General features: G+C 44.5%; 1 protein-coding gene across 2 annotated transcripts in view; it reads right to left on the reverse strand.

Moving 5' to 3' along the window:
* Nucleotides 1-2,075: 2,075 nt before the first annotated feature.
* Nucleotides 2,076-25,408, reverse strand: part of VPS41 (VPS41 subunit of HOPS complex) — a 1,668,740-nt gene continuing 1,645,407 nt past the window's right edge. For both annotated transcript variants that reach the window (XM_069613279.1, XM_069613280.1), the window contains one exon: nucleotides 2,076-2,408. In XM_069613279.1, the coding sequence (XP_069469380.1) occupies nucleotides 2,328-2,408 (81 nt within the window). In that variant the 3' untranslated portion in view covers nucleotides 2,076-2,327. The remainder of the gene's footprint in view (nucleotides 2,409-25,408) is intronic.

Genomic DNA, 25,408 nt, shown 5'->3' on the forward strand with positions numbered 1-25,408 from the left:
CCTCGCCGTTGCTGCCATCACTGAAGGAACCCACGCCTCCATGGCCTCGAGCTGCCTGGCGTAGTGGGCCCAACGTTTAATGGAGCGGTCCTTTAGTGTTTTAGCTTTAAAGAGCTTAGAGGCTCTGCAATTAGCTTCAGGGTGAGCCCTAGGCAGACAGAGATTACAAGTGTTATGCTTATCTACCCAAGGGAACTTACTGTTGCACTTGGGGCAGAATTTAAATGGAGTACTCTCCATATGTTACTCTATGGCAGCAGGCGAGTGTATGTAGGAAATAAACGAGTGCGAGTATGTCCACCCCCCACTCTCCCCTACTTGCAAGGCCGAGGCCAGAGGCCTTCCGAGGCCCGGGCCAAGGCCAGAGGCCTTCCGAGGCCCTGGCCGAGGCCAGAGGCCTTCCGAGGCCCAAAGTCTGTCATGTAGTCTCAATGGCTATTCGTTCTTCGGACCGCCGTTGATCTTCGGAATCTCGACGTGGGATTTAAAGAACGGGGAATTTTAGATTAATTATGACAAAATGGCTGAAAGCCAGGGAACTCTGCAACTATGCTTCAGACCAGTATTTTGCGGAAAAAAAACAATCTGAGGATCCTACACGCGTGAGGGATCATGGGTACAGTGGACGTCACACTAGGGATAGTATTACTGGCACGCCCCTAGGTCGACGCCCATTTTCGAGATTCGAAAAACAAACTGTAATACTCTGCCGTTTCCACTAGATGTTGGCCTATGCACAGCATGTGATCTAAGCAGATTCCACAAGCCTCAGAAATAAATATATCAAATCAACTGTGGGTTGAGGCACAAGAGCATGGTGTGGCGATGAGGAGGGGCAGGAAAAGATCAGGAGTATTGATGTATGGCTTATGGTAGGAGCCAGGACCCTGTGTGAGGAAGGTGGCAGAGCCCTAGCAAGATGCTTCTCACTGTTATGTTATTGTGCATTTGTATAGCGCCTTATACACCATAGGTGTATAGGATCTCAAAGCGCTGTGGGTTGAATGCCCTCAGGGACCGTAGACAAGGTCAGTAGAGAGAATAGGGTAGTATATAGTGCTTGGATACACTCAGTATGTGTGCAGCCAGGGCGGTATGTAGCTACATTCTAATGCTTGGCTTTGTGCAGTGGTTATGTGAGATAAGTAGAATGTGTGCAGCAAGGCAGTTGACCTTGGGGTCTGCATTCTGGCAGTTGAGGAGCTTGAGTACGAGATGAGTGCAGCTAGGCCAATTTTTTCATGGGGTACAGCTCCGTTCTAAAGACTATTGACGTATATATGGAGGGAGGTATGTATGTGTGCAGCTAGGCCAAATTGATTGAGGGGTATAGCTGCATTCTACTGTTTGTTGGGGTAGAGGAGAGAGTGAGCATATCGGTATGTGTGACTGTCTATGCGTATTGGTGGGAGACCCCTATTCCTGCTTCACTTCCAGTGCCCGCTGAGCAGACTGTATGTATTCTAGAGGTTTGGAGCATTGGCTCTGCAGAGACATCACAGGGTGCAGGAAACCCTCAATCCCAATATTACATCCTAGTCCCAACATTTACAGATATTTACAATTACCTTTCATTTAATTATTCTTTTACTTTACAACCTACACAAACACCCATCCCTCTGAGGGGTACCCTTTAATGCTCTGGCCTTTGTCCTTTTTTCTGTAGATCATCTCCTCATTCAGCTTTCCTTACACCAATACCATTTAAACCTTTTATCGCATTCCGCTCGCTTTCCGCTAACCCCAGTTCACCGCTGCCTTGGCTTTCTGCTTATGCTTAACCAACACTGGATGCTACAATTCTTTATTTCGCTTGGATATTGATACTGATTTTGACTGTTCTTTTGTTTGTTTTATTCACTATTGTAATTAGTTTTTAAATATTCTATGCAACATTTTTATTGACAAAAATCAGAGTTGTCTGACTAACATTACAGCGGTTTCCCTTGACACAATGATTTCCATCCAAACTAAAATGATAACTTGAAAAGGAACAGACAAGCAATTTGTTTATGTCTCTGGTGGTGTTAGTGGATGCCTAATTCACGAAACAGTGATAATCAAAACTGAACAAATTATATTGAGGTTTATTTTCTTTTATTATAGCACAAAATACAAATAAAGTTGTCATTCTGCATGATTTAAAAGAAAGATAAACATCATTGTTCACTGTTTGAGTCATGCCGTTCAAGGATTTTATACAGCTAAATTAGTATCTATGCACAGACACAAATATGCTTTTTTTGCAATAAAATGTTATATCTAACACAGTATTAACAACAAGAATATACACTTATTCCTAGAAGAAACACAAAATCACACCCGTACTATTTTTTCATCTCCAAGATGCCAATTCCTGGACCTCTGTGCTTGGCACTGCAGATGTTGCAAAACTGTATTGGTGACATCTAGATAGACAAAAGAAAGTTCTTAGTTACAAACAACATTTCATGATTGACAAAAATATGTTAAATCAATAACGAGAAGAACAGAAAACCCTTTGCACCATTTTATCTAGTCTAAGTAAGTGGTAAGAAAAGTTACACATACATTGAGTAGTAGTACTGGTGTTTAGGAAGGGTTTTTTTTGTAGCGCGCACACAGCAAAGTTAACTGCATCATTGCTCTACCACTCTGAATGTGATGGAATCACAAGTTTCCCAGAAGCTTATGAAAGAGTGGTATTTGAGCTTCCACTCCAACCAGAGGCTTGCAACCTACAAGGTGAGCAAACGGACTTGCGTTCTGACACTCGGCTGAGAGAACCGGGAAGGCAAGGAGGCGCTTGAGATTTGCTAAAATCTCAAAAGCTGCTTTATTTTATGCAAACTACCTTACACTCTGCTGAACTAGCTAAGCTAGATAGGCTGTTCTGTTATTTTATGTTGATTGCCTGATCTTGTGGGCCTTAACCCAACCAAAACCTGAATGCTGTTAAGTTAATGGCTGTGCGTATTCTGTTGGTCCACTCTTCGTCACAAGCAGGACTCGGATTTATGGAAACATTTGCACACTAAAGATAGTTGCCAAATTGTCCAAAATAATCTGGACATTTCTTGCCTCAAGTGGCAACATATTGGTAACTTTTTACCCATCCCAAAGCATGCAATTCCGAGTTTTAACGATCCACCACTTCTCTGTGTATATGATGAGAATTTGCATCAAATACTGTCGCGTGTCCTTTTTGTGTAAACACAGTTTTACTAAAAATTCTTGGCAATTGGCTGAAATACTGAAATTGCATGCTCAAATCCAGACATTCTAACTGTAGTCAATAAAAGACGAGGACAATACTAGTGCATCAGTAGCACACACTAGTAAAGCCAATGGCTCTGACTTTTAGGTATTGAAAAGCATTTGTATGCAGAATATGAATATATTGTCTCTGTACTATTACCAAATGTAACATTTTTTTTGCCGATAAGAGTAATGTACTTCATCTGTCCAGTGAAGTGTCCTTGGTTTCACTTTGTTGACTAGCATTTAGCTGGTTTCTCAGCTCTTTCAACTAAAAGTGAAATGCCCAGGAAAATACAAAGTTGGCTAATTCAAGTGTTTGACCAAGATCACACAATTTGGCCAAGAGGGAACTAACCCAATAGACCACATCTGGACTTGGGTGGGACAGCGAGATGGCCCTAATTTAAAGTTACGTTGGTAGTCCTGTGCAGTTTTCTGGTAGCACTGACAACTTGCATCCCGTTTTTGAGGGCTCCTTTAAATTTTAGATAATGGAATGGAAGTATAGAGTGATTTGAATTTGTCCTGTATGACACTCCTTGACCAACTGAGAAAGCTTGGAAAACGTGATTTGCAAAATGCCATGTAAATTGGGTTGATAGTTGTGACCATGCTTGAAGGATATGTTCTGTGACCAGGCACGTTAAGCAGAGAGGCCTGCAGCAGGCATGTTGGGTTATCTCGCCGTTACTGGCACTTGTGACTTACGGTTACACACATGGTTCCTGAGCATGTGCCCACAACTACTGGCTCTACAACTGCTGATAGATTAAGATTGTTGGGACCCATTTCATATGAACCAAATTCAATGTATTAAAAGAACAAATGACTTATCTTCTGCAACACTCTTTCTAGTTGACACACCATTCCTCCCTCCAACAGATTCCTCCTCTTCTGAAATATCCAGTTGAAGCAGTCAGTACCAGAAAAATTATTTTAGCCACTAACGGGTGCTGTTTATCTCCGTCCTCGGACAGTTCATCTTGTTGACACTCTAGCATGCCACGACTGCATCATCAGAGTGCAAGTATGAAGCCGTCTGCACCATTTTCCTACACCGGCAAGGCAAGGATGGCAGAAGAGAGACAATTTGCATATGGTCATTCATCACTTTCTCCTGAAAAGTTGCTTTTTAAAGGATAGTTCCAATGAGAGGTACTGGTGGAAGGGCAATGAGGAATCTGGGAGAGGAATACTGTGTCCACCAGATGAAGATTACTGAAGATAATTTCATTTCGAATGGACATCTTCCTCATTGTCTAAAAGACTCTCAAAGCTATTTGATACCCAAAGTCAGAGGGGCATGGAACTATTCATGTATACCAACATGATTTCCCTAGAGTGGCATCACCCTTGAACAGTAAGTCTAGTAAATAATGCTTCAAAAAAAGAATGGAGAGAGGCCCAAGTTACTGCTTAACATATCTGAAACAAGAACTACTCTTTGTCACCCCAATTCTCTTGTGGAGTAAGCCCTAATGCGCTCAGGTATTTGTCTACAAACTCATGGCATGAAGTCATGCATAATATCACCAAACGTGAAATAGTCCTCTTAGAAACTGCCTTTTCTTTCTTCGATTGGCATAGCCTATGAACACCTTGTCATCCATTCCATAGTCCTTCATTCTAGACAAGTAGAATTGTAATGCCCTCATGGGGTCTACACTGTGCAATCTTTCTTCCGCTTTAGATGAGGGTGCAAGAATACGCTAAGTGAGCCTTTCAGGATAGATACAACTCTGATGCTATTTTTGTCAAAAAATGGGGGTCTAGTCCTCAAGGAAACCGTTATCCTTAGTGAATTGTATAAACTCAGGTGAGCTAGACAAAGCCTGAAGTTCAGAAACTCTTCTAACTGATGTAAGGGTGACTGAAAATGCAACGTTGAATGAAATGAGCCTCAGGGAACACGAGCGCAAAGGCTCAAAAGGGCAGCCACCAAAAAGGTTAAGACTAAATTAATAGTTGCAAACATAAAGAGACTAGAATTGAAACCTGTTCATGAGCCCTTTAAAAAACTGTAAAACTAAGGGCACGTTAAAATAAAAACAATATTCAGGTCTACGATTGAATATTAGGAGGGCTGTGTGACAAGGCCAGTAACCTGACCTCATCAAGATGGAGGAGGAACACCTCCCTAAGTGCAGAAGAGATAAGGAGAGAGCCAGAGCCAGCCCTAACCCTTCGGGCTGAATTAATTCAACAGACCCCAGCTCCTATTTTCTCTTCTATTGTGCCAGCATGCTAATGTGCAGACCCCCATCTCCACCAATGCCTCTGTACCAAAATGCTTGCCAGTCTTTCTTTTCCTGTTCAGGAACCTACAGCCAGATACGAAGTACTATCAACCCAGACCATACCAAGGAACCAGCAGACATGTCGCCCATACCAATGGTTAACTGCAATCCATATCAAGTAGCCGCATCCCTCACAAGAACCAGACAGCCGCCACGCATCCGCAGAAGGCTGAGAGCCGCGGCACCTGCAGACAATCCCAGTGCAGCTGTGCGACAGCGCAGCTACCCACAAGAGGGAGAATGCCGCTGAGGAACAGCACATCCCCCGTATGGGGATTATTAAAATGAGACCGGCAAAGAGTGCTGGAGGACTCGAGCCACGACTACAACCCCATTAACCTATGAGGTCTCAAATGAGGGAAGAAATCCTCTATGCCTAAACCTACAGGGACACCAGCCTAGAGTACAAATGAAAATGTTGCTTCCCTTACACAGCCAGGCTTGTGGAACGTCAAGCAAATGTGAGGAAAGTGGGTGGGGCTTAGCCCCCTTTTAAAGACTTCCCCTTGCACACACAGACCTCCCAGGAGGGGACGATAGGAAAGTAATGGCTAAGGAAAGCTGGGCAATCAGGATAGAGGGTGGGAAACCGAAGCAGGAAACAAAGTGTGCATTATCTGGGTGAGGTCAGCAGTGGAGGTCTAAGTGGACCAAGAAACCAGTAGGAGTAAGAAGGGAGAAGCAGCTTGTGGAACAGATTTGTACAGCAGGTGAGGTATTGGTTTAGGAGTGAAAGTGGTTCTGCAGTTTAGGTGTGCCAATTGAGCAGAGTAAGTTAGCATAAGGAGTGAATGTAAAGTGGTTGGTACAGAGTGGAAGGCAGGTGTTTGAGTAGCCTGGAGGGAGGAGAGTAGTAGTGGTGGTTGGATAACAGGAGGAGTGCTGGGAGGAGAGTAGGAGTCCTCTGAGGATGGTAGGAGCGCTGCAAGGAGCGTGCGAGTGCTGTGAGGAGGGTAGGAGTGGTATGGAGGTAGTGAGGTAGAGTGGGAGTAGTGGTGAGATCAAAGCGTGGAGGCAAGAACCAGCAAGAGTGAAATATCTGAGGCATATGGGATTGGTGGGAGGAGCAAGAAGAGGGGGGAGGGTGGGAGGGGAGAGGTGCACATGAGCACATTCTTTTGAAGTCTAGGGAGTAGGTTCAAGGCACTTCCCAACTCTCTTAGAACACTAACTGGATAGAGTAGGGACAGACAGGAAGTCCTTGAGGGAGTTAGAGAGCTTTTTTGGGAGTCCAACAACAGTCTAATCATCAGAGAGGTGGGGGGGGGGGGTTATAGATGAGAACATGTACACCAGTTCAAACTCCTAGGGTATCACCAGAGTCCAGAGAGTCCAACTGTAGACAATCTCTGGAGCAGAAGATGTTCTTTGAGGTGGTTGCATGTGCACGAACAAGTCGATTTAGGGTCTCTCCCACTTGGAGAAGATCTCCTTCACAATCTCCCTGTTTAGCTCCCACCAGTGAAATATTTCAGAGAGTCTACTCAACGCATCCTCCTGGGTGTTAAGACTGCCAGACCTTGTTCTGAATGGCCCAAAACCACAGGAGGATGGCCTCTCTCACAGAACGCTCATTGAAAGATCCTGTAAATGAGCTTCTCAGCTATTCAAAGATGCATCCGTGATAAAGGTGCAAGTAGGATCTATTGTTGGTCTCAGGAAGCAGAGGGCAGGATGCATGCAAGCAAGTCTGATGGAAGGTGACAGGTGCACTGCATACAAACAAAGCTCAAACCAAAGCTAGTAAGACACAAGCCAGAAAAAGCAAACTACGTGCCACTCATAGCAGGTGTCATATCTGTCCTTCATGTAGGTGTTCAGGATTGAAGCAGGGCAGGCAGCAAACAAGAGTGCAGGCATCTCCTAAGGAGAAGGGAAATCGTAACAGGCATATTCCACCAGGAACTACACTTCCCAGGAGCCAGTGCGAGCTCCACAAGCAGCGGGAGGCTCCCGGGCCACACCCACGCCAACACGCATGCGCACGCAACGGAACCGTCCGTGTTCAAGTTTTCCGAGTGAGCAGCAGTGTTGCGAGTTCTGCTTATTGTAAGCAACTTTGGGCTTGTTTTTGCCCAAAGTCGCTTATAATATTTGGAGGTAGCTTGTCACGGTTTTTGTCCGCTTGTTGGACCGTCTGTGCGCGTGTAATTGGGCTTGTTTAGATTGCAGTTAAACCCATTACATGTCGCACAGAGCGTCCCTCACTCGGCTGCTGACAGCACTTTACGATATATAATTGCTCCTTTGTCTTGCTCCTGGGTGCTCCCTGTATTTTGCATATGCTTAGGCGTTTGGCAGTGATGGGATCGTTACTCGCCCACTAGGTGGCCCATCAATGCCAAATGCCCAAACATATGCAAAAAGAAAGCTCGCTTTAAAAGTTTAGTCATGCTGTCATACACACTGACATTTAAAGAAGGGATTGTTCAGAGCATAGTCACACTATAGCAATGTTATCCTGGTACTATCCCCAGTGCTGCTGCATTATCCACTAAAATCCTTTATTTATTATCTTTTTTTTGTTGTTGGAAGACTAGGTTAGATACTTGGTTAGATATCCAAGGATTCAGTGTCATTGGAGTCTACATAGAACATCTTCTCAGAGAGAGTTTATCATTTTCAAACTTCCAGTTGGCCATGTTACAATGTATTTAAAATTCTTCTAATTGGGTTCATGTTGTTAGTTACCCTGTTCAACCCCCACAATATGCACACTTCCATCTGAATCTGTAGAACAAGTGCTGGTCGTCCATCATCCCCACTACAGTTGGCAGATGTTGCAAACGGATGACCAAAGCCATGTTGAGCTTAATCAGTAACACACATCTGTAAAACCAATAAATGTTTTCTTAACAAGTAGTAGTGGAGACGCAAGGCAATCCTGTGGGCAACCAATTAAAACCAAGTTTTAAACTTTTTGTGCCCCATTGAGCTGTCTATGGTGATCAATTTCAACATAGATATACTTTGTGTTATGTTTCTTACTTTTGATACCTTTCCTCAACGTTTTGGGTGCACGCTTGTTTTTTCAGCTTATTTGGACGGGAGTCAGCTTGTTTTGGAAGCGCATTCAGCTTATTTTTTCCTTCCGACCTGGCAACGCTGGTGAGCAGACTTGTTTCTGAGAGCTCAGTTCAGGGCAAAACTTCCAGAGGGCCGCTCTTTGCCTGATCCACACCGCTCAGGCCTGGCTAATAGAGGGATAAGAATATCTGCAAAGTGTTATCCGTTTGATGTGTACACTAACCGCATGGGGTTATTAACCCGCTAAGAGCATGGGGAGAGCCTTTGAACTAATGCAAGTGTTTTACCGACTCTAACCGCTCTCGCTTAGAAGAGCACCTAGACGCAGGAGCTCCTCACATGTAGGAGAGTGACTTAGCACACATGGGAGCACAATATGCTAAAGCTCAGAGAAGCGTTTTGCAAGGCCTAACATTTTCCTTTCTGCAGTTCTTTAGATGCCAGTTTGGCGCATGCAGACTGTAGCAGATTCTACCCACGCAGGGCACTCCTGCAGGACACGGACTGCAATAGACAGTGCACTTTCTAAGCTGTGTTGTTAATGGAAATGTAAAGCTGTGCAATGTTGGTGCGCTCTGTATCTCATGGTTAATTATGGCTGCGTTATTTTGTGTTGTTCACGCACAACCCAGTGCTCAGTATCTCATGGTTAAACAATCCAGTGAATCAACTGGGAGTAGAACAGTTCAGTGAGGGAACTGGATTTATGTGATTCCTGGTAGCAACTGGGCCATTTTCAGGGCTGCACTATATGATGTGAGGAGCTGGGCTGGTCATTACCATGGAATAGAATGAATGAATGCATGGTATGGTATGTGTGAGAACTCACAGGCCACAGCACACGGCCGAACCCAACTTCCCCCTCCCTATCCATAAACATCTACCTAATCCTTTTTCTGGTTATCCTACAACCCTCTACCCATCCACTCCACAAACCCTAACCCTCTTTCCCCACGGGGGTTGCAGCAATCCTACTTAGCTACTACCACTGGTGCCAAGAGACCCCTAGAGGGAGGAAGGAGTATGTGCAACCTCTGCATGGGACTGAGACCTGACAGTTTGAATGGGGCCTCTCAAAGGAGGGTGACAGTGGATGCCAACTAAGGCAGGTCTTGGAAAACCTCTCAGGGGACCTGGATAATGTACATCATGTCCCCATTGAACTAAAACCACTGGCTTCTCAGGGACTGCATCTGCAGTCTTGCTTTCAGGACTATGTAGATGCAGGACCTTAAGAACCCTAGCATCCTCAAGAACACACCTGCCTTTAGTCCCCTTTTGGCTGGAACTGCGCTACTGTGTTCTGTATGCTCTTCACTCTCTATGGTGTTGGAAGACCTTGCCTCCCTCCGTACCTAGTACTGCCTCTATACACTGTAAGCATTTATTGGGGGTCGGAAAGGACTACTTTAGATTGATGGAGAAACCTAAGCTGTGAAGATGATTGCACATAGTCCCCAAGTCCTGCAAAGCACCCTCTTCTGCTCTGGACTGCAGGAGCCAGTTCTGGAGATACGGATTCCATGCACTTTCTGCTTGAGTAGGTAAGCCATGACCAGTGCCATAATCTTCATGTGAGAAACCAGAAGGTATCTCACTCACTAGTACCCGGGGATCTGTCATCCTGGTGGCCAGGACACGGCCATCACTTTTGGATCCAGTTCCTGGGGCTGGACCAGTGCAGGAGGATCACCTGGGTGAGAGGTCTTCGGCGAGTGGGACACCGGATGGTGAGACGCGGTATCCCTCCCCCTGCAACACCTTTACCCCATCCTACCAGGTAGGATACGTGGGAACCTTACCCCCCCACCCCCTTCCCAACACTTTCACACGGACAGCCTGCTCTGGTAGAAAACAGACTCACACCCAACCAGCAAATCTGACATGTCCCGCTACTGTGGTCAGGCAATTACCGACGATCACTCACACCTGACTTCCATTAGACTTCCCCAAACGGATAAATGGCGGCGCACAAAAGCACACTCTGAGCGAGGAAAAGCACATGAAGGATCAGCAGTTTCGTCTGCCCAGCTGTACGAGGGGAGAAAGACGGCAAACCCAGAAGCGTTAGTAAGAAGGTAATTACCCATGACCTTTTCGGCCAGGCGCCGTTGCTTTCAAGAAACCTTTGAGGCAGAAAGTGTAAAGTCATGAAACCAGACTAAAGAATCCTGCATTGTGTGTCGGAGATACCGAAGGCCCTTCCACGTACCTGACCAAGGCGGGGAGGAGCAGCAGCAGCCACCGTGGTATCATCCTTGGCTCCAAGAAGTGCCAGAAAAAGCAACACAGCCAGTGAGTTGGAGAGACCGATGCAAGACCGGTCTGTGTTGAACTCAAGATTGCAAGCAGCAACATTGTATAATGAGAGCTTGAACAAACATTGTGATGAAAGATGCAAGTAAAGCTAAACTGCTGATGAATGTTTGAACTTAAGAAGGAAAGATGTGATAATGTTGACAGAGTGGTCCAGTGCCGTGGATGTGCTCATTCGAAAGTCTCTGTTTGGTATCCCGCCAAGAGAAAAGAAAATAGAAGATTGATGAGAATAATTGTGTGAAGTTAATCAAAGTGGTCCTGCAACGGTTTAAGCAAAACCCATTGCACATTCGAAAGTCTTCCATTTTGATATTGAGAAGATCTGAGCCCAAACGAGGGAGATCCAGATCACGAGGATCCGAGCCCGAACAAGGGCGATCCATATCAAGTGGATCCGAGACCGAACGAGAGAGAGCCATGTTCCGAGTCCGAACGAGGGAGACCAAGTGTGAATTATTGTGATATAAAGAGGTTCTTAGCCTGAAGAGGGAGACCCATGATGAACATTGAAAGCGAGAACTTGTGCACGTGAAAATCCTGAGAGGAATGGACCTTTGAGACTGCTACAACAGACCCTCTGCAGTAAGAGACTGTTATTGGAAAGAGGCTTTGGCAGATGTGTGCAAAGCTCGAACGTGTCGCCTTGCCATGTGCTGAAAACATGGAGAAGGGAAGCCAACTGCTCAACCGTCCTGCCATATTATTTCTTGTACAGTATTCTTTTGCATGCATCATTGTCCCACAATCTGTTTTTAGAAGTAAGGATTGGCAATAGGTGTATTAGTAGAGGCCCTTTTATTTTGACAGAGATTTGACTAGGACTGCGTTAATATTATTTCGTCGTAGCTTGCTCCCATCCTTAGCTTTAGGTTTCGGTAGGCGCTCAACCAATCCTTTTGTAGTTCAATAAACACCCACGCCTTACTTACAGGCTGAAGTGAGGCCAGGTGGGAGTAATGCAAATTGGTAATGAGGGCTTCCCACTACAAAACAAAGGTACTTCCGATTTTATGGGGTGGATAGGTTCACAGACATAAGTGTCCTGCAAGTCAAAGGACACCAACCAGTCCTAATGTTCCAAGACTTGCACAATGTGCCCCAGTGTGACCATCATGAATCGGTTCTTTCAGAAGAGCTTGTAGAGCAGTCTCCAGTCTAAGATGGGTCTGAGTCCATGATCCTTCTTTGAAATTAGTAACAGGAATACCAGCAATTCAGCCTGTTTTGCAGCATTTAATTGTCTTTAATTAACAAACTTGGCACTGATGGTGTTCTTTTAACACGAGATGATTCAGTGTCTCACGCTTACTGTTCTTCAAGGATACATAATGTTACACTCACCTGGTCTCTGCAGAGGCATCAGGGCACGGTCACAGCCCTCCCAGGGATGAACTCCTCTTGTCTGTTCCTCCCTCTGCGTCTGTGTGGGGAACTGCAGTGATGAGCAGTGCGGTTCCTGCATGAATATAAGGGGGGGTTGTATGAGTATGCAGCCTGTGGTCCCTGACCCCTTCTCCAGACCTCTTCTCCCTGGATGTGGCTTCCCAGTGTGCACTACTCTTGAGGCTCGCCTGCTGAATGATGATGATGAGCTCTTCGTCCTGCTGCTTCTGGCAGGGGCTCTTGTTGAAGGGAACCAAGTTCCTTCACTGGTCCCTTGTCGTGGAAGTACAGGCCAGCTGCGACTAGTCCACTTCTCTTGTAGGTAAGTGTTTCCCTTGTTTCTACTTGACCGCTTGTCTTCTGACTGTTGTAATTGTATTTGTAAAGTTCGTTCTCTGTCCTTTGTATGTAATGTCTCTTTTATCTGCTCTCTCCCCTTGCATGTGGTGTAGCGGTGCCAGCAGTAACAGAAGCAGAGCCGGCAGTACGGAGGAGAGGGGCATAGATGATCCTACAGCTGGTAAGTACCCTTTAATGGTGCCCTAGGGTGCGCTTTGGGTTTTAAATGTGGTGCGACCCTGGTTTGGTTGTTTTATAACCTTGTCTTGTCTTTTTTTCTCGTTTCAGGACTTTGGCTTCGTGGGACAGAGAGCGTAGGTGCTGCGGCGTCGATTTGGGATCTGCCAAGAAGATGGAGCGTGGCGGTGAGATGGGAGCCATGATCCAGGTAAGCATGCTGTTGTTGCAGGATCACGAGGTAAGTAGCTGGTCCAGGCGGCAGTGAGCATCACGTTGCACGGAGGTGCAAAGTAACGCAAAGCGTTTGCTTGAGGGATCGGTGGGTTTATATAGTCTTGTTCCTGGCCATGTCCAGTAGCTCTGGCCTGCCTGCTGCCACGCCCCGACACACCCGATGAGTCAGCACCTGAAGACCAGGCTTAGGGAGTCAAGCCCGAAGAGTCAGCACATGGGGATGTTCTCTGGAATAAAGGCTTTCAGCACCTGGAAAGTTCTTGTAAAATAAAAGCACTCCTGCACTGAAATAAAGTGTTCCAGCTCACATCTCACAAAGGCGCCAGGACCGAGTACAGCCAGTGCCTCTGTGTTTATGAGTCCCAAAGGGACGTAAGTGAATCAAGTGACCGATTGCCCTGATCACTAGATGGTGTGGTTTTTGTGTTCTGGGGCCCGTGGTCATGACACATAACCAGTTCTTGGCCGCTCCATCCTTTGACACCAGGCCAGATAGCTCTTCTAGGCCCTTCCATGCTCTTAGCTTAATTTTGCTGCAACACAGCTTTCCGATCCCTCTTTCTCCGTGGGTCTGAGCTTACTGAATACGTGACACCGATGTCCAGCTTCTACATAATGGCGGCACCGCCTGCAGTCTATTCACTATGTACAGCTGGCCTTTAAGATAACTCTACTTGCGTTGTTGGGTCTGTACACTTATTAAATAGCTTGCAGTGCTTTTCACCCATGCAATCTTCATTCCGCATATGAAAGTTTACTCAATTCTTTATTTCATCATCAGATTCCATAAAGTCTATACATCCTCTTCTTTAACCACTTTTCTCAGTGCTTCACGCTTTCTTCTTGTGACGTCACCAACTTCTCTGTCCCTCATCAGCATATTCCTTCGGGGATTGTCATCTCTAAGGAGATACATCATATAGGGTTTTCTAAATGGATACCTTTTCTCAAAGGATCTTCGTGTTATTGACACACTCACAGGTGTCGTGCATGGCGCGATTTCTGGTTTCCAGCACATAGGAAGCATGGGGGCAGGACTTCCTGTAGAGGCATTCAGCTGCTCCTATACACTCCCCCTCTGGCTGATGCATCGACCACTCCATCAGTTTTCACATCTTGGTATCCTCTCTTGAAGAAGTGCTTCTTTGGAGTCCAGATCTTCATCACTCCTTTCAGGGACAGTGCCGATTTTCCTTGTTCATCAACACTCCAGGTCATGTAGCAGAACTGTCCATTTGGACTACAATAGACCCATAGACCTACATACTTTTTTATGATTTCTTGGATGCAGGAACTTTGTTCCCTCAGGTGCTAAAATGCTGGCATCTATATATTTTCTGATTTCTTCATCTGTCAACCCCTTGGGTCTGAACCCTGATTCAATATCGATCATGGTCTTCATTCTGACTGCCTCGTTTGCTGTCTTCTTCCACTGTGTCATTATTATCCTGATCACACAGAATCCAAATATCCCCATCAGTAATACTGCTCCAAGAAGCTTGAAAATGTTCGCCATCCATTGTGGGACCCATGAGAAGATAGACGCAAATCAGCTATCATCCGCAATGTCTTCTGTCTCATCTTCCATCTGATCGCGCAGTTTTGTCAGCAAAGTTATGGCCTCTGTCAAGGTCCCATTCTCGTCATCATGAGAAGGTATGAACGTGCAACATGATGGCATCCATTGCATATCAAGGACATATCTGTTCTGGCGGGTCATCAGTGTTCCGCTCATCTGATATCCACGGGAATGCCACTCAGCCCTGGCTGGAAGATTAGCACTCTCGAACCCTCTCCCTTGATAGTGTGTTGGACGTGGATAGAGCTTGCAATACAGGAGAATTGGATATAAGGCTTAAATGTCTCTCTTGGATTGATTTCCACCTCCCTCAGCCTCGAATTGCTCCCTTAAGTCTAATCTCTCTCCTCATCTTAATATTAGGTATGGTGTGCTCTCCGTCCTGCGTCTCTGTGCAGGGGCGCATTGGAGGTGTGGCCGTTCTGCGACCTAGTTGCTTCACTGGTGCGTTGCGCCGTGTTCAGGTCCAGGCCTGCTGTGACTCTGATTTGCTTGATGAGGTAGGTGTTACTGTTTTACAGTCTTTTATCTTGCCCCTTTACTGTTTTGCCTTTTTGTTGTTATTAATGTCTAGTTTCTTTCCCTCAGATGAGTTGGAGAGTTTTGGCATTGCCGTGTTGTATAGGATGAGAATCCCAGCAGGGTAAGTGAATGCGTAGTGCGCGGCGCTTTCTTGCCTTTTCTTTTTGCTGAGCTGTGCCTGCGCCGCTTCCTTTGCAGGTCGTTGTGATGTTCTGGGCCGCTGTGATGTTCCGAGATCAAGGAGAGACTACACCTGATAAGTGGTTTTCGCTGTCCTTGCGTGGCTGTGAGCGAGCACTCACTAATAATGTCTCTTTTTGTCTTTTTCAGGTTGCTCCACCGTTCCAAAGATGGATGCGGGGTCGTGATGAAGAATCCCCGGATCGCGTGTATTCAGGTGAACAGCTGGTGGTAGCTTGAAGATGGAAGATTCAAGACCAAAGCCAAGCTGCTACTTACAGGTAAGCGCTGAATAATGGTGGTGTTCTTCCAGATACAGGATTCAGTATGGGGCAGGATGCAAGAAACACTGGAGATCAGAACTGGACACAGTGAGCATTACACTGCTAACTGCAGAATAACGCGAAGCATGTGCTGCTGTTTGGGTGTGGCTTATATAGCCCAAGTTAAGTATTTCCAGGTAAAGTAGTCTCAGGCCCAGCCACACCCGAAACACTAGACTGCATAGCTCAGTTCTTTGGCACTGAGCTATGCGAGTGCCTCCATGTTAAATGAAGTCCCAATCCAAATGTTGTCCTTCACATAACAGTATGAGCCTGGCGCCAAATGCGCCAGGACTGGCTCCAATAGAGTCCCTGATGGTGTTTTGTGGCCCTTGAGGCCACAATGGAAGCCTGTAACCTGGCCCCAACCGAAAGGCTGGTTTGACCATGATGACCAGGGGCACGAATCGGGACAATCGGTCGTATGGCCCTCAATTCTTCCTTGATCGCATTGAATCACTTTATGGTGGTGTTGATTGTCTGCATGAGCTCCCAGCAAGTGATTTGCAACCACTTTGCATTGGCCATCATCTGGATTCCAGGCATAAAGATAGTCATGAATATTGCTGAAGTCTGGCTGAACAACCTGTGCTCCTAAGGAATAGCATCAAAGGCTTCTATCGATTTAGCTGAAAAGTAATTTTCCCTCTTTGTTCGGTTGAGAAATTCGAGTGATTATCTCCTCAAATGAGCATTTGCTTTCGGAAATTCTCCAATATTTAGGTCACTCTTAGGAATCACTAATGCTGGAACATGGATAAACAATATAGAGCACATCCCTCCCCAGTCCTTGGGCAGCTTCATGTAAGCTCTGTACCCACAAGCCCAAAAATGATCCATCAGGAAGGCTGTTCCTCCTTTCATTCCTGGTACATAAAAAATGCGGCCACACAGGCGATTCTCTCCAACTTTTCTCATACCATTATTTCTGAAACACAGGGACACACCTTTTAGAGGCATTATCTGCGCAATGGTCCTCCCTCATCATCGACCCATGTCAGCAACTTTGTAATCTTTAGCCATTGATCTTTGCATTCCTTTTCTGCAGTTAACACAACTTCTTCCCACTGTCCAGCTACGACTGCTGCTCTGCACACAACCTATCCGTCAGCCCATCCTTCACGAGTCAACACTGTTCCTTCGATATGCAATTGTCCTCTTTCCCAACATATCCGTATCTCTTCCTTATTCTTGCCTTGGCAATTCAACAGCTTGTTTTCTTCAATCCTGGTTCCTGCCCCGCCCATTTCAGGTTGTTCATATCTTATTACTTGATGCCTCCTTTCTGGCTTCTCTTGTGTCTTCAAATCTTGCACATAATTATCTTCTCTTTGATGTGTTGCTTCATTCATCCACACTAAGGATGCTGTTCGACCCTGGACCTGTTCTCTTGTCATGCAGAGTGCAAGATGCGTCAGGCAATTACCTTTTTTTCACTGGTACTTCTGTAGCTATGAATAATTTGGAAGATCCCATGGCATAAGGTATGAGAGTGCAGATGTAGCAACTCTCCTTAGACGTTCTTTCTCCCACCTTCTTTATGTGCTGGTACTACATGTTATTACCCAGGTGTGCTGTACTGTCTAAATACGTGTTTATCCCATCATTGTCTTCCTCTGCACTCCTCCTTTGTCTCCCTAACAGAATGTTTGCATCACATGCAAACAACTCTAAAGCAGCCATACCATGGGGAGTCAACACAAGGGGCTTTGGCTCACTTGTAATGGGCAAACCTCCAAGAGTTTCTGTAGTGGGGAGGATCAAAGGGACATCTGCTTCATTTAGATCAATAAAATAGAAAAGGTGAAATCAGTAGAAACACAAAGCATACTTGTGCATATGTATATCACAAACCAACATATCAATCCCCACCACTTATGCCATTCTGGAATTTCCTGAGCTTGCTCATTCTCTGAAATCATACCAGCTTCAACATTCCTCATTTTTACTTCAATTTAAGGAAGGAAAAACGCTTTACTCTGGCAATTGCAATACTGGCACCTGCAGTAATTTCTCTACTATTGCTACAAGCAGCCTTCTAATTACAGAACCATTCTAGGGATCCTGTAAAAAAGTGTGTATGTCAACGTCTCTTCTGACAAGAGCAGGATAAGCTTGAAGGATAAACACAAAAACAGCAAGTGCGTGTCTGTGAGCATCTCAGTCTGACAAGACCATAGATTCAGTAAGAAACGAATTGGGGTACTGCTCACTTTTCAAGTTATCAAATTCGAGGTTAGGCATAATTGTGAAACATCAGTACTTTTCTGAAGTTCATTTTGAAAGTTTCCTGTGACTCTAGCAAAGAACTGCATGCCTGCTATAATATCTATAAGGAGTGTCCACGGGGAGTCACAGTCCAAATGCAAATCTGCATTTATTATTTTGTCGCTTTATCGGCCTTCTTGGTCATCGATCAAGCCTGCACATGCTGAAATTCTTCTTCTTAACTTGCTTCTGGATCGACAGTTGGGGGGTTGTGCGGCCTTGCAAGTGTATAACTTTACGTCGTTTAGATGTATCCACGCTCGTCTGCCTTAGACTTTTACTGCTAAGGGAGTGACATTTTCGACAAGAAACAGACCATTAAATCTTGGCTTGTGCCACTTCCTAGTGAAGTTTTTAATTAGCAGTGTTGCCAACTAATAATCTAGGTGCTGATAATAGTTCACTTGATCCGGTTGCAGAGTGGTTTTCATCTGTGTTCCGAGACAGACCCTCTTGACGCTTGAGCTGATGAGATGTGCTAGATGTCATACATGTCAAGTAATCACGTAACTCATTTCCTAACATTTTCACTGTACTATGGGCATCACTTCTATTCCTCGATGGAGGAATCGGAGGCGTTCTCATTCACCTCCCTTTCACTAGTTCATGGGGTGTAAGGTGGTAGTCTGAACCAGGCTGATTCCTTAGGGCATTTAAAGTTAAGGGCAGGCAATATATCCATCCCCTTTTCAACATCTGATACCTGTATCCACTACACACCTCCAGCATATCAACATAATCAATATGTAAATGTTGAAAAGGACCATTCGGACGAGAGATTACTCCTTTAATTGTTCGCAGTGCATTCCCAGCTGTAAACCTTTAAAATACGATGCAGTTTAGTACATAAAATGCAACGTGTTCTAACAAATTTGGAATACACTAGTCTTCCGCAATCGTTACAGCAAGATGTTCCATAGTTACATGTGCAGGGTAGTGCAGCTGTTCAAGCGCTACTTTTAACAATGCTACTGGCATCACTGGTTTTCCAGTGCTAGCTTGTCACCATAATGCTTTAGTGGGGGATAAATAACACCCCCTTCACTTCCATAATTCCTGCTCTTCCTGTGGCGCACTGCCTTGAATCTCCATTAAATGGGTTTTTGGCAAACGATTAAATCCTTCTTTCACTACCATAATCGTGACTACCTTCTCCTTGACATCTGGAGTATCAAAACGTTAAATATCTGGTGAATATGCAACCGTTTTGGCATCTGCAGCTTCATTCCCGCAGAAAATAAAGTCTGTGTGCTTAGTGTGAGCGGCGCATTTAATAACGGATATGGCTACTGGGAGCTGTAGTGCCTTAATAAGCTTGTACAATAAGGAGCCGCACAGAGGTAGCCCCTCCTTTTCCAAGGTGTTAGCCCTGCATGTACGGTTGACGTCACGTAGGCGGAGTCACTGTACACCGTCACTTCCTGCCCTTCTTGATTCTCGAGTGTGACAATAAGCGCTACTAACTCTGCCGCTTGCGTTGAAAAATGATACTGTGGCCTGGCACTTGCTACAACCTCAAACTTACCATTTTCTCTATGCCTCACTACAGCTGCACCAGAATTCCCTTCTTCACTAATTTTATACATTTTTGAAGAACCATCAATAAAGAGAATTTCCCCTCCTGGCAATGCATTCTCTTTGATGCAAGGTATATCATCATAAAATTCAACATAGTTTTCGCAGTCATGAACATGCTCGCCCTCTGCCACTGGCTCAGCTACAAAAATTGGCAGGGTTCACTATTTTACATGTGACAATTTTAACCACTAGGTTTGAAATCATTACTTCATAAGCCAAAGCTCTCTGCGATGTCAATGTACCTTTGGGTTTCTCTAAAATGGCAATCAAGGCATGTTCCACAAAATGTGTCAGAGCAGCCCATTACTATAGTTGTAGATTTCTCCACTGAAAACGGGGCAGCTGCCAATGCCTGTTCATAAGGAAAGTGTCCTTTCATGACTGGGTCTAAAATCCCACTATAATATGCTAGGGGTTCTGTGTAAGTACTGCGGTCATGACTGTCCCATTCATGAGCGAAAACAAGTAAAACTCCTCAGCATAATTGGGGATTCCTAAAACAAGAGCTGTACAAATTGCTTTCTTCAACTCTTCAAACCCTTCCTTCATCTCTTCAGTCCATTCTATTTTAACACGATTCACTTGTGCTTTCCTTAAAGCCTGCAAAAGAGGTCTTGTATATGAACTATAGTCAAACACCCAGGCTTACATAATTGCATAATCCCCATAATTGTTGCATTTGTTACACTGTATGCGGTTTTGCAGTTTTCATAATCGCCTCAGCCCTTTCAGGTGTCACCTTTTTTTCTTCATGTGAAATCAATTGCCCTATGTATAACACCTCTTCTTGGCAGCCTTGTAACTTCTCTGCATCTACTTTGTATCCTTTGACTGCTAAAATAGTCATCAATTGAATAGAGTCCCGTCTGCACTCATCTTCTGTAGTGCTACAAATTGAAATATAATCTACGTACTGTATCACGGCACTCTTCAAATCAATATTACCAAAGTCCATTAAAGATTTATGGAGACTCACAGTGCCCTTGGGGCAACTTTGTATGTTTCAGATGAGTAAACATACAAAGGCTTACATAATTGCATAATCCCAGGCTTACATAATTGCATAATCCCCATAATTGTTGCATTTGTTACACTGTATGCGGTTTTGCAGTTTTCATAATCGCCTCAGCCCTTTCAGGTGTCACCTTTTTTTCTTCATGTGAAATCAATTGCCCTATGTATAACACCTCTTCTTGGCAGCCTTGTAACTTCTCTGTATCTACTTTGTATCCTTTGACTGCTAAAATAGTCATCAATTGAATAGAGTCCCGTCTGCACTCATCTTCTGTAGTGCTACAAATTGAAATATCATCTACGTACTGTATCACGGCACTCTTCAAATCAATATTACCAAAGTCCATTAAAGATTTATGGAGACTCACAGTGCCCTTGGGGCAACTTTGTATGTTTCAGATGAGTGACGGAACGTAAATGAAGTCAGATCTTGTGAGTCCTTGTGCAACGGGATTGAGAAAAATTAATTTTTCAAATCAATCACTGTGAAATAGCGTGCTTCTATTGGGATACTGCATTAATCGGTCTCATGTCCTGTATGAATCTCTACAACCTTCCATTTGATTTTTTTCACAGGATACACTGTGGTGCTGCATGATTATTTTGACAGCACCAGAATACCTTATTCCATCATTGCTGAAATAGTTTTCAAAATACCCTCATCAGCCTCTCGAGCCATGGGGTATTGTCTCACGCAAGGTAAAAAATAAAAATTAAAAAAAAAATAAATAAATAAATCGCTCCCGGTTTCAGCTTTACCTCGACTTCTCCTATCCCTTTTAACAGTCCTACCTCATAAGGGCATGTAGTCCATAAGTCAAATAAGACCTTTGGCACCATCTCCAAGTCTTGGTAAAAAAATGCGGGCCGTTGGTTGCCACATTATTGACATTCGCTGTGGGATGTCCCTTTTCTCTATTTTTATCCAATATGTAGTGCTCACAAAGAAAACTACTTCATCGTCTGTCAGATTGTCTCTAAACATGTCATCAGTAATGTCAGTGAACCTGTACCCTTTCTCAATAGCTATGACTGTTCTCCATGGTCTACCCTGGTCATCCATTCCTTCGAGAGTTGACATTTAACCATGAACGATGGCTGCATCTAATTCTGTAGGGATGGTCTGTCCCCCCTCTTCGTCCATGGTAATCTGTGGTCTAAACAAAAAAGAATAAGGTATCCTCATAGTCTTTCCCACTAAACCAGGTAGCCATGTCAGTAGAATGCTCACCCCATAAAGAAAAACTGCTGGCTCTACTGGAACACCTCGCAGAGCCACTTGCCCTGTGAATGCCAATATAAATTTGCCCACATTCATGTAATGTATTCCAGGAGTGGAACACACTAGTCTTTCGTCAGTACAAGAAATCGTCATGTTGAGTTTTATCATCAAATCTCTTCCCAAAATGTTAACTGGTTTCTGCTGATGACTGTTAATTCATCAGTAAAAGGAACTCAACTCATAGCTCCACAGAACCCTTGAGCATTCATGGCAATTCCCAACATTGGATATTTTCCCTCTCATATACATGGAGTAGCCCCAGTGTCTACTAGAAAAGAAAAAGATTTTCCTCCTATCGTCGCATCAACCATTGGTTCATCTTGGGGGTCTGGTGTCACTGATAGTACTGAACACATCAAGTCACTGTGTGAGCTGTCCTATTGTGGATACATGCATACCCCTGTACCTGTGAAAGCATTTCCCCCCACCACAGTGACACCCCCTATTCTTGGTGTCAACAATTGTTCTGTGTTCGCATACTTCTGTGTTTGCATGGGGGCATGCTACTGCTGCCCTTGCGATGGATTCATTTCCACTTGCTCTGGTTGTTGCACCGGTTGCATTTGCGGCACCTGTGTTTGATACACTGTCTGATATTGGGCAAACAAGTCCCTAGCGTGTGAGCTATATGCTGGAGGATAAGCTGCCCCCCTATTGAAAATTGGCCATTCTGTACATTCCCTTGGCTCCCACATACGAGTGCAATGTGTCCAGTCATCCCACAAGTCCAACACGCAGGAGGAGCCCGTATGACTAGTCCCCCGTGGTTAAATCGTTCTTGCGCATTTTGATTTCCATTCTGTGCATTCTGAAACCCACCTTGATTGTTTTGGAAACCATCCCTTCCTCTATAGCCCTTATTTCTGCCTCGTGGTATGAACACATTTCCTCCTTGGTCCATCTGGCGCCGATTATTTTCCTGTGATGTACCCACTGCTTGCTGTATTCCTAACCTGTCTCTGCTTGTCAATACCGCCCCTTCTATGGCATATTTCTTCTGAACTAATGTAGCTTCATCAGGTTTCCTAGCCACATCCTCCTTATTTTTCTCCTGTAACAGCTGACAGTGATGCATTATCATTAACTGTATTTCAGCTCATGGTTTTGCTTCCATTCCCACTTGCTTTTTCACCTGCCTCTGTACTTGCTCGGGCAATCCCCGACATAAAATGTGGTAAAATAATGCCACAGTATTTTCCCATGGTTCCCTCTTTTCCAAGGTTCAGTGCTCTTGAAAGTCCTGAATATAAGCAAGGGGGGGTCTTAATTTTCTTTCATCTTACATGTCATGATTGCACCCATGTCTTTGGATACTGTACCCTGAGAGCCCTCCAGATATCTGCTCTGCAATTATTGAACAGCGCCCCATTGTGCACTGTGTTCTGTGCTGTTACACTTGAATAGCCTGCTCTCCTCCATATATCAGCTCTTTCTCCAAGAATAGCTGCCAAGAGACCCTTGATGTCTCCTATGGCTAGCGTGTTTCCTCCTGTCATTTTTACCAGTTCATAAATCCATTTTCCTGCACCTGATGTCAATCTCGGGAGCTTGCATCTTAAATTATCCTTATCCATCTGTGGACACGGAATATACTGTGGTATTGCTCCCCCTTTCTCCAATAAGGGAAACTGCGTAAACCCTGTCCCGCAATCGTCTCCCATCGTCTGCCTATCCATGGCAGGCACAATGGTCCCTGACCGTCACTTCCCTGGTAATGATCTTAACCTACTCGCATATGGTGGTGATTCTCCCTTCTCACTATATGATCGTCCCCTGGGACGCTCTGGATATGTTATGGGTTCTGGCGTCTTATCCTTAGGTTGCTCTAGATCAGACCATCTTACTTCCTTGTCCGCCTGCAGGCTTCCCTTGGTGGCCCATGCACCTCCTACCACTTGTTGAATAGTGCATTCAATAGGCTCACTCATGCAACCTCATGTGGGTCAAGGCTGCCTTCTCAGGCATGTGATATAAATAATACAATGTATGATGGTTGGGAGGGGTGTGGCTAGTTCCCAGCAGAATTGTATGTAGGAGTCATGACAAGATACGATTGTGGCTAAGGATGCTTCTACTGCCTCCAATTGTCCTATTTCTAGTACAAGCTGGTACTATAGATTGAAATGAAAAAATATAAAGGTTCTTTGTGGAAGATGGCAGCCAGCCCTCTTCCGCAGAGCTTTGGTCTTCTTCAAACCCTTGATCAATTTTGGCCATAAATAAATGAAAAAGTGTGAAAGCATTGAACAACACAGTAGGTGGCTAGCGTTTCCCATCAAACTGTCTCAAGCACAACTGATTAGGAATTTGAGATGTGCCATCAAATGCAGGGCAGCATAATGGAAGATATGAAGACACATCAATTGTGGTAATATATAGCCATTGTTCCATTTAGATGTTAACAATAAAATAGGAGTTCCAGACTCATCACGCCATCCTTTTTAGCTTGGTACATCTCACAATCATAGACTTTAATATTGTGCTAATTAGTATATGCCAATGGAAAAAACATGTTAATAAATAAAAGATGTACTTTTATACAAGCAGTAAGAAAGAAAGAATTGTGTCAATTCAGAATGGCAAGAAGACTTGCATGCAAAGAATGTGTGACATGCGATAAAGAAACAGGCGATGATCACCTGGGCGGAGGATTGATCACTTCCCTTCAGTCGTGTAGAAGGAAAATTACCCAACTTGGTTGAAGAGGCTACATGTGAAACTGTACCAACACTGCTGTGGCATTTCCTTATACAGAAGATTCCCAGCTTGATGACAAGCAAGCATAAAAATGCATGTGAATCAATGAGAGATTGTTGGTATGCAGCACATCCTGGTGGAGGTATCAAGATGTTAAGTGCAGAAATAATGTATCATCACACAAGTTAATGATACTCAATTTGATTAGTGTTGGCGGTATGAAGGACTAGTCAGCCCGGTCAGGATTCAAGCCTGTAATCGTGGCTTGAGAACAATCAATTCCATCTCACAGTAACTGGACTCTGTAGTTAAAGCAGGGGGGTCATTCCCCAGGATTTGAGTGCTGGATATTGGTGAATATATAGAAAGGCCAAGGGTTTGCTTTTTTTTTGGTTGTAGTTACTGCATATTGGTAAGCATGTAGGTCTGCATCCTTGCGAGACTTAGAAGCGTCTTTCACGCAACAACCTGTGGCTTGCGCAACATGTCAACCGGAGTAGGATGGGCGCCGGGAAGCAGTGCCACCAGGGTTCTCCAATCTTTCTTTAAGGCTACGAGGATCAACTCAATGGAGAAATTACCTCAAAAAGTTCATATAGAGTGCAGTGAATACAATACTGATTTTTACACAAAAGAAATCACATACACAAAATTTCAGTTGGCTATGTAATCATCATTTCTGTTCTCATATAGCACTAGATGCAAGACTCTCCCCACCACTAACTAAATTATGCAATAACAGGTGGTTATGGTAACCCAATTGAATGGAGCATTAAAATAAATATGGTGAACGGGTTTTGGCATAATTAGCCGAAATTGAATGTGCTATGTTGCAGAAACACTGAAGAAAAGCAACAGCTTGCTTCATCAATATGTAATGTTCACAGAATTCTGTTGAGATCGCACCTTCTGTACTTGAATCGAAATGACAAGTAAAATGACAAGA

This window comes from Ambystoma mexicanum, chromosome 5p, assembly GCF_040938575.1.
Source record: "Ambystoma mexicanum isolate Mex_15411 chromosome 5p, UKY_AmexF1_1, whole genome shotgun sequence".
Classification (NCBI taxonomy): domain Eukaryota; kingdom Metazoa; phylum Chordata; class Amphibia; order Caudata; family Ambystomatidae; genus Ambystoma; species Ambystoma mexicanum.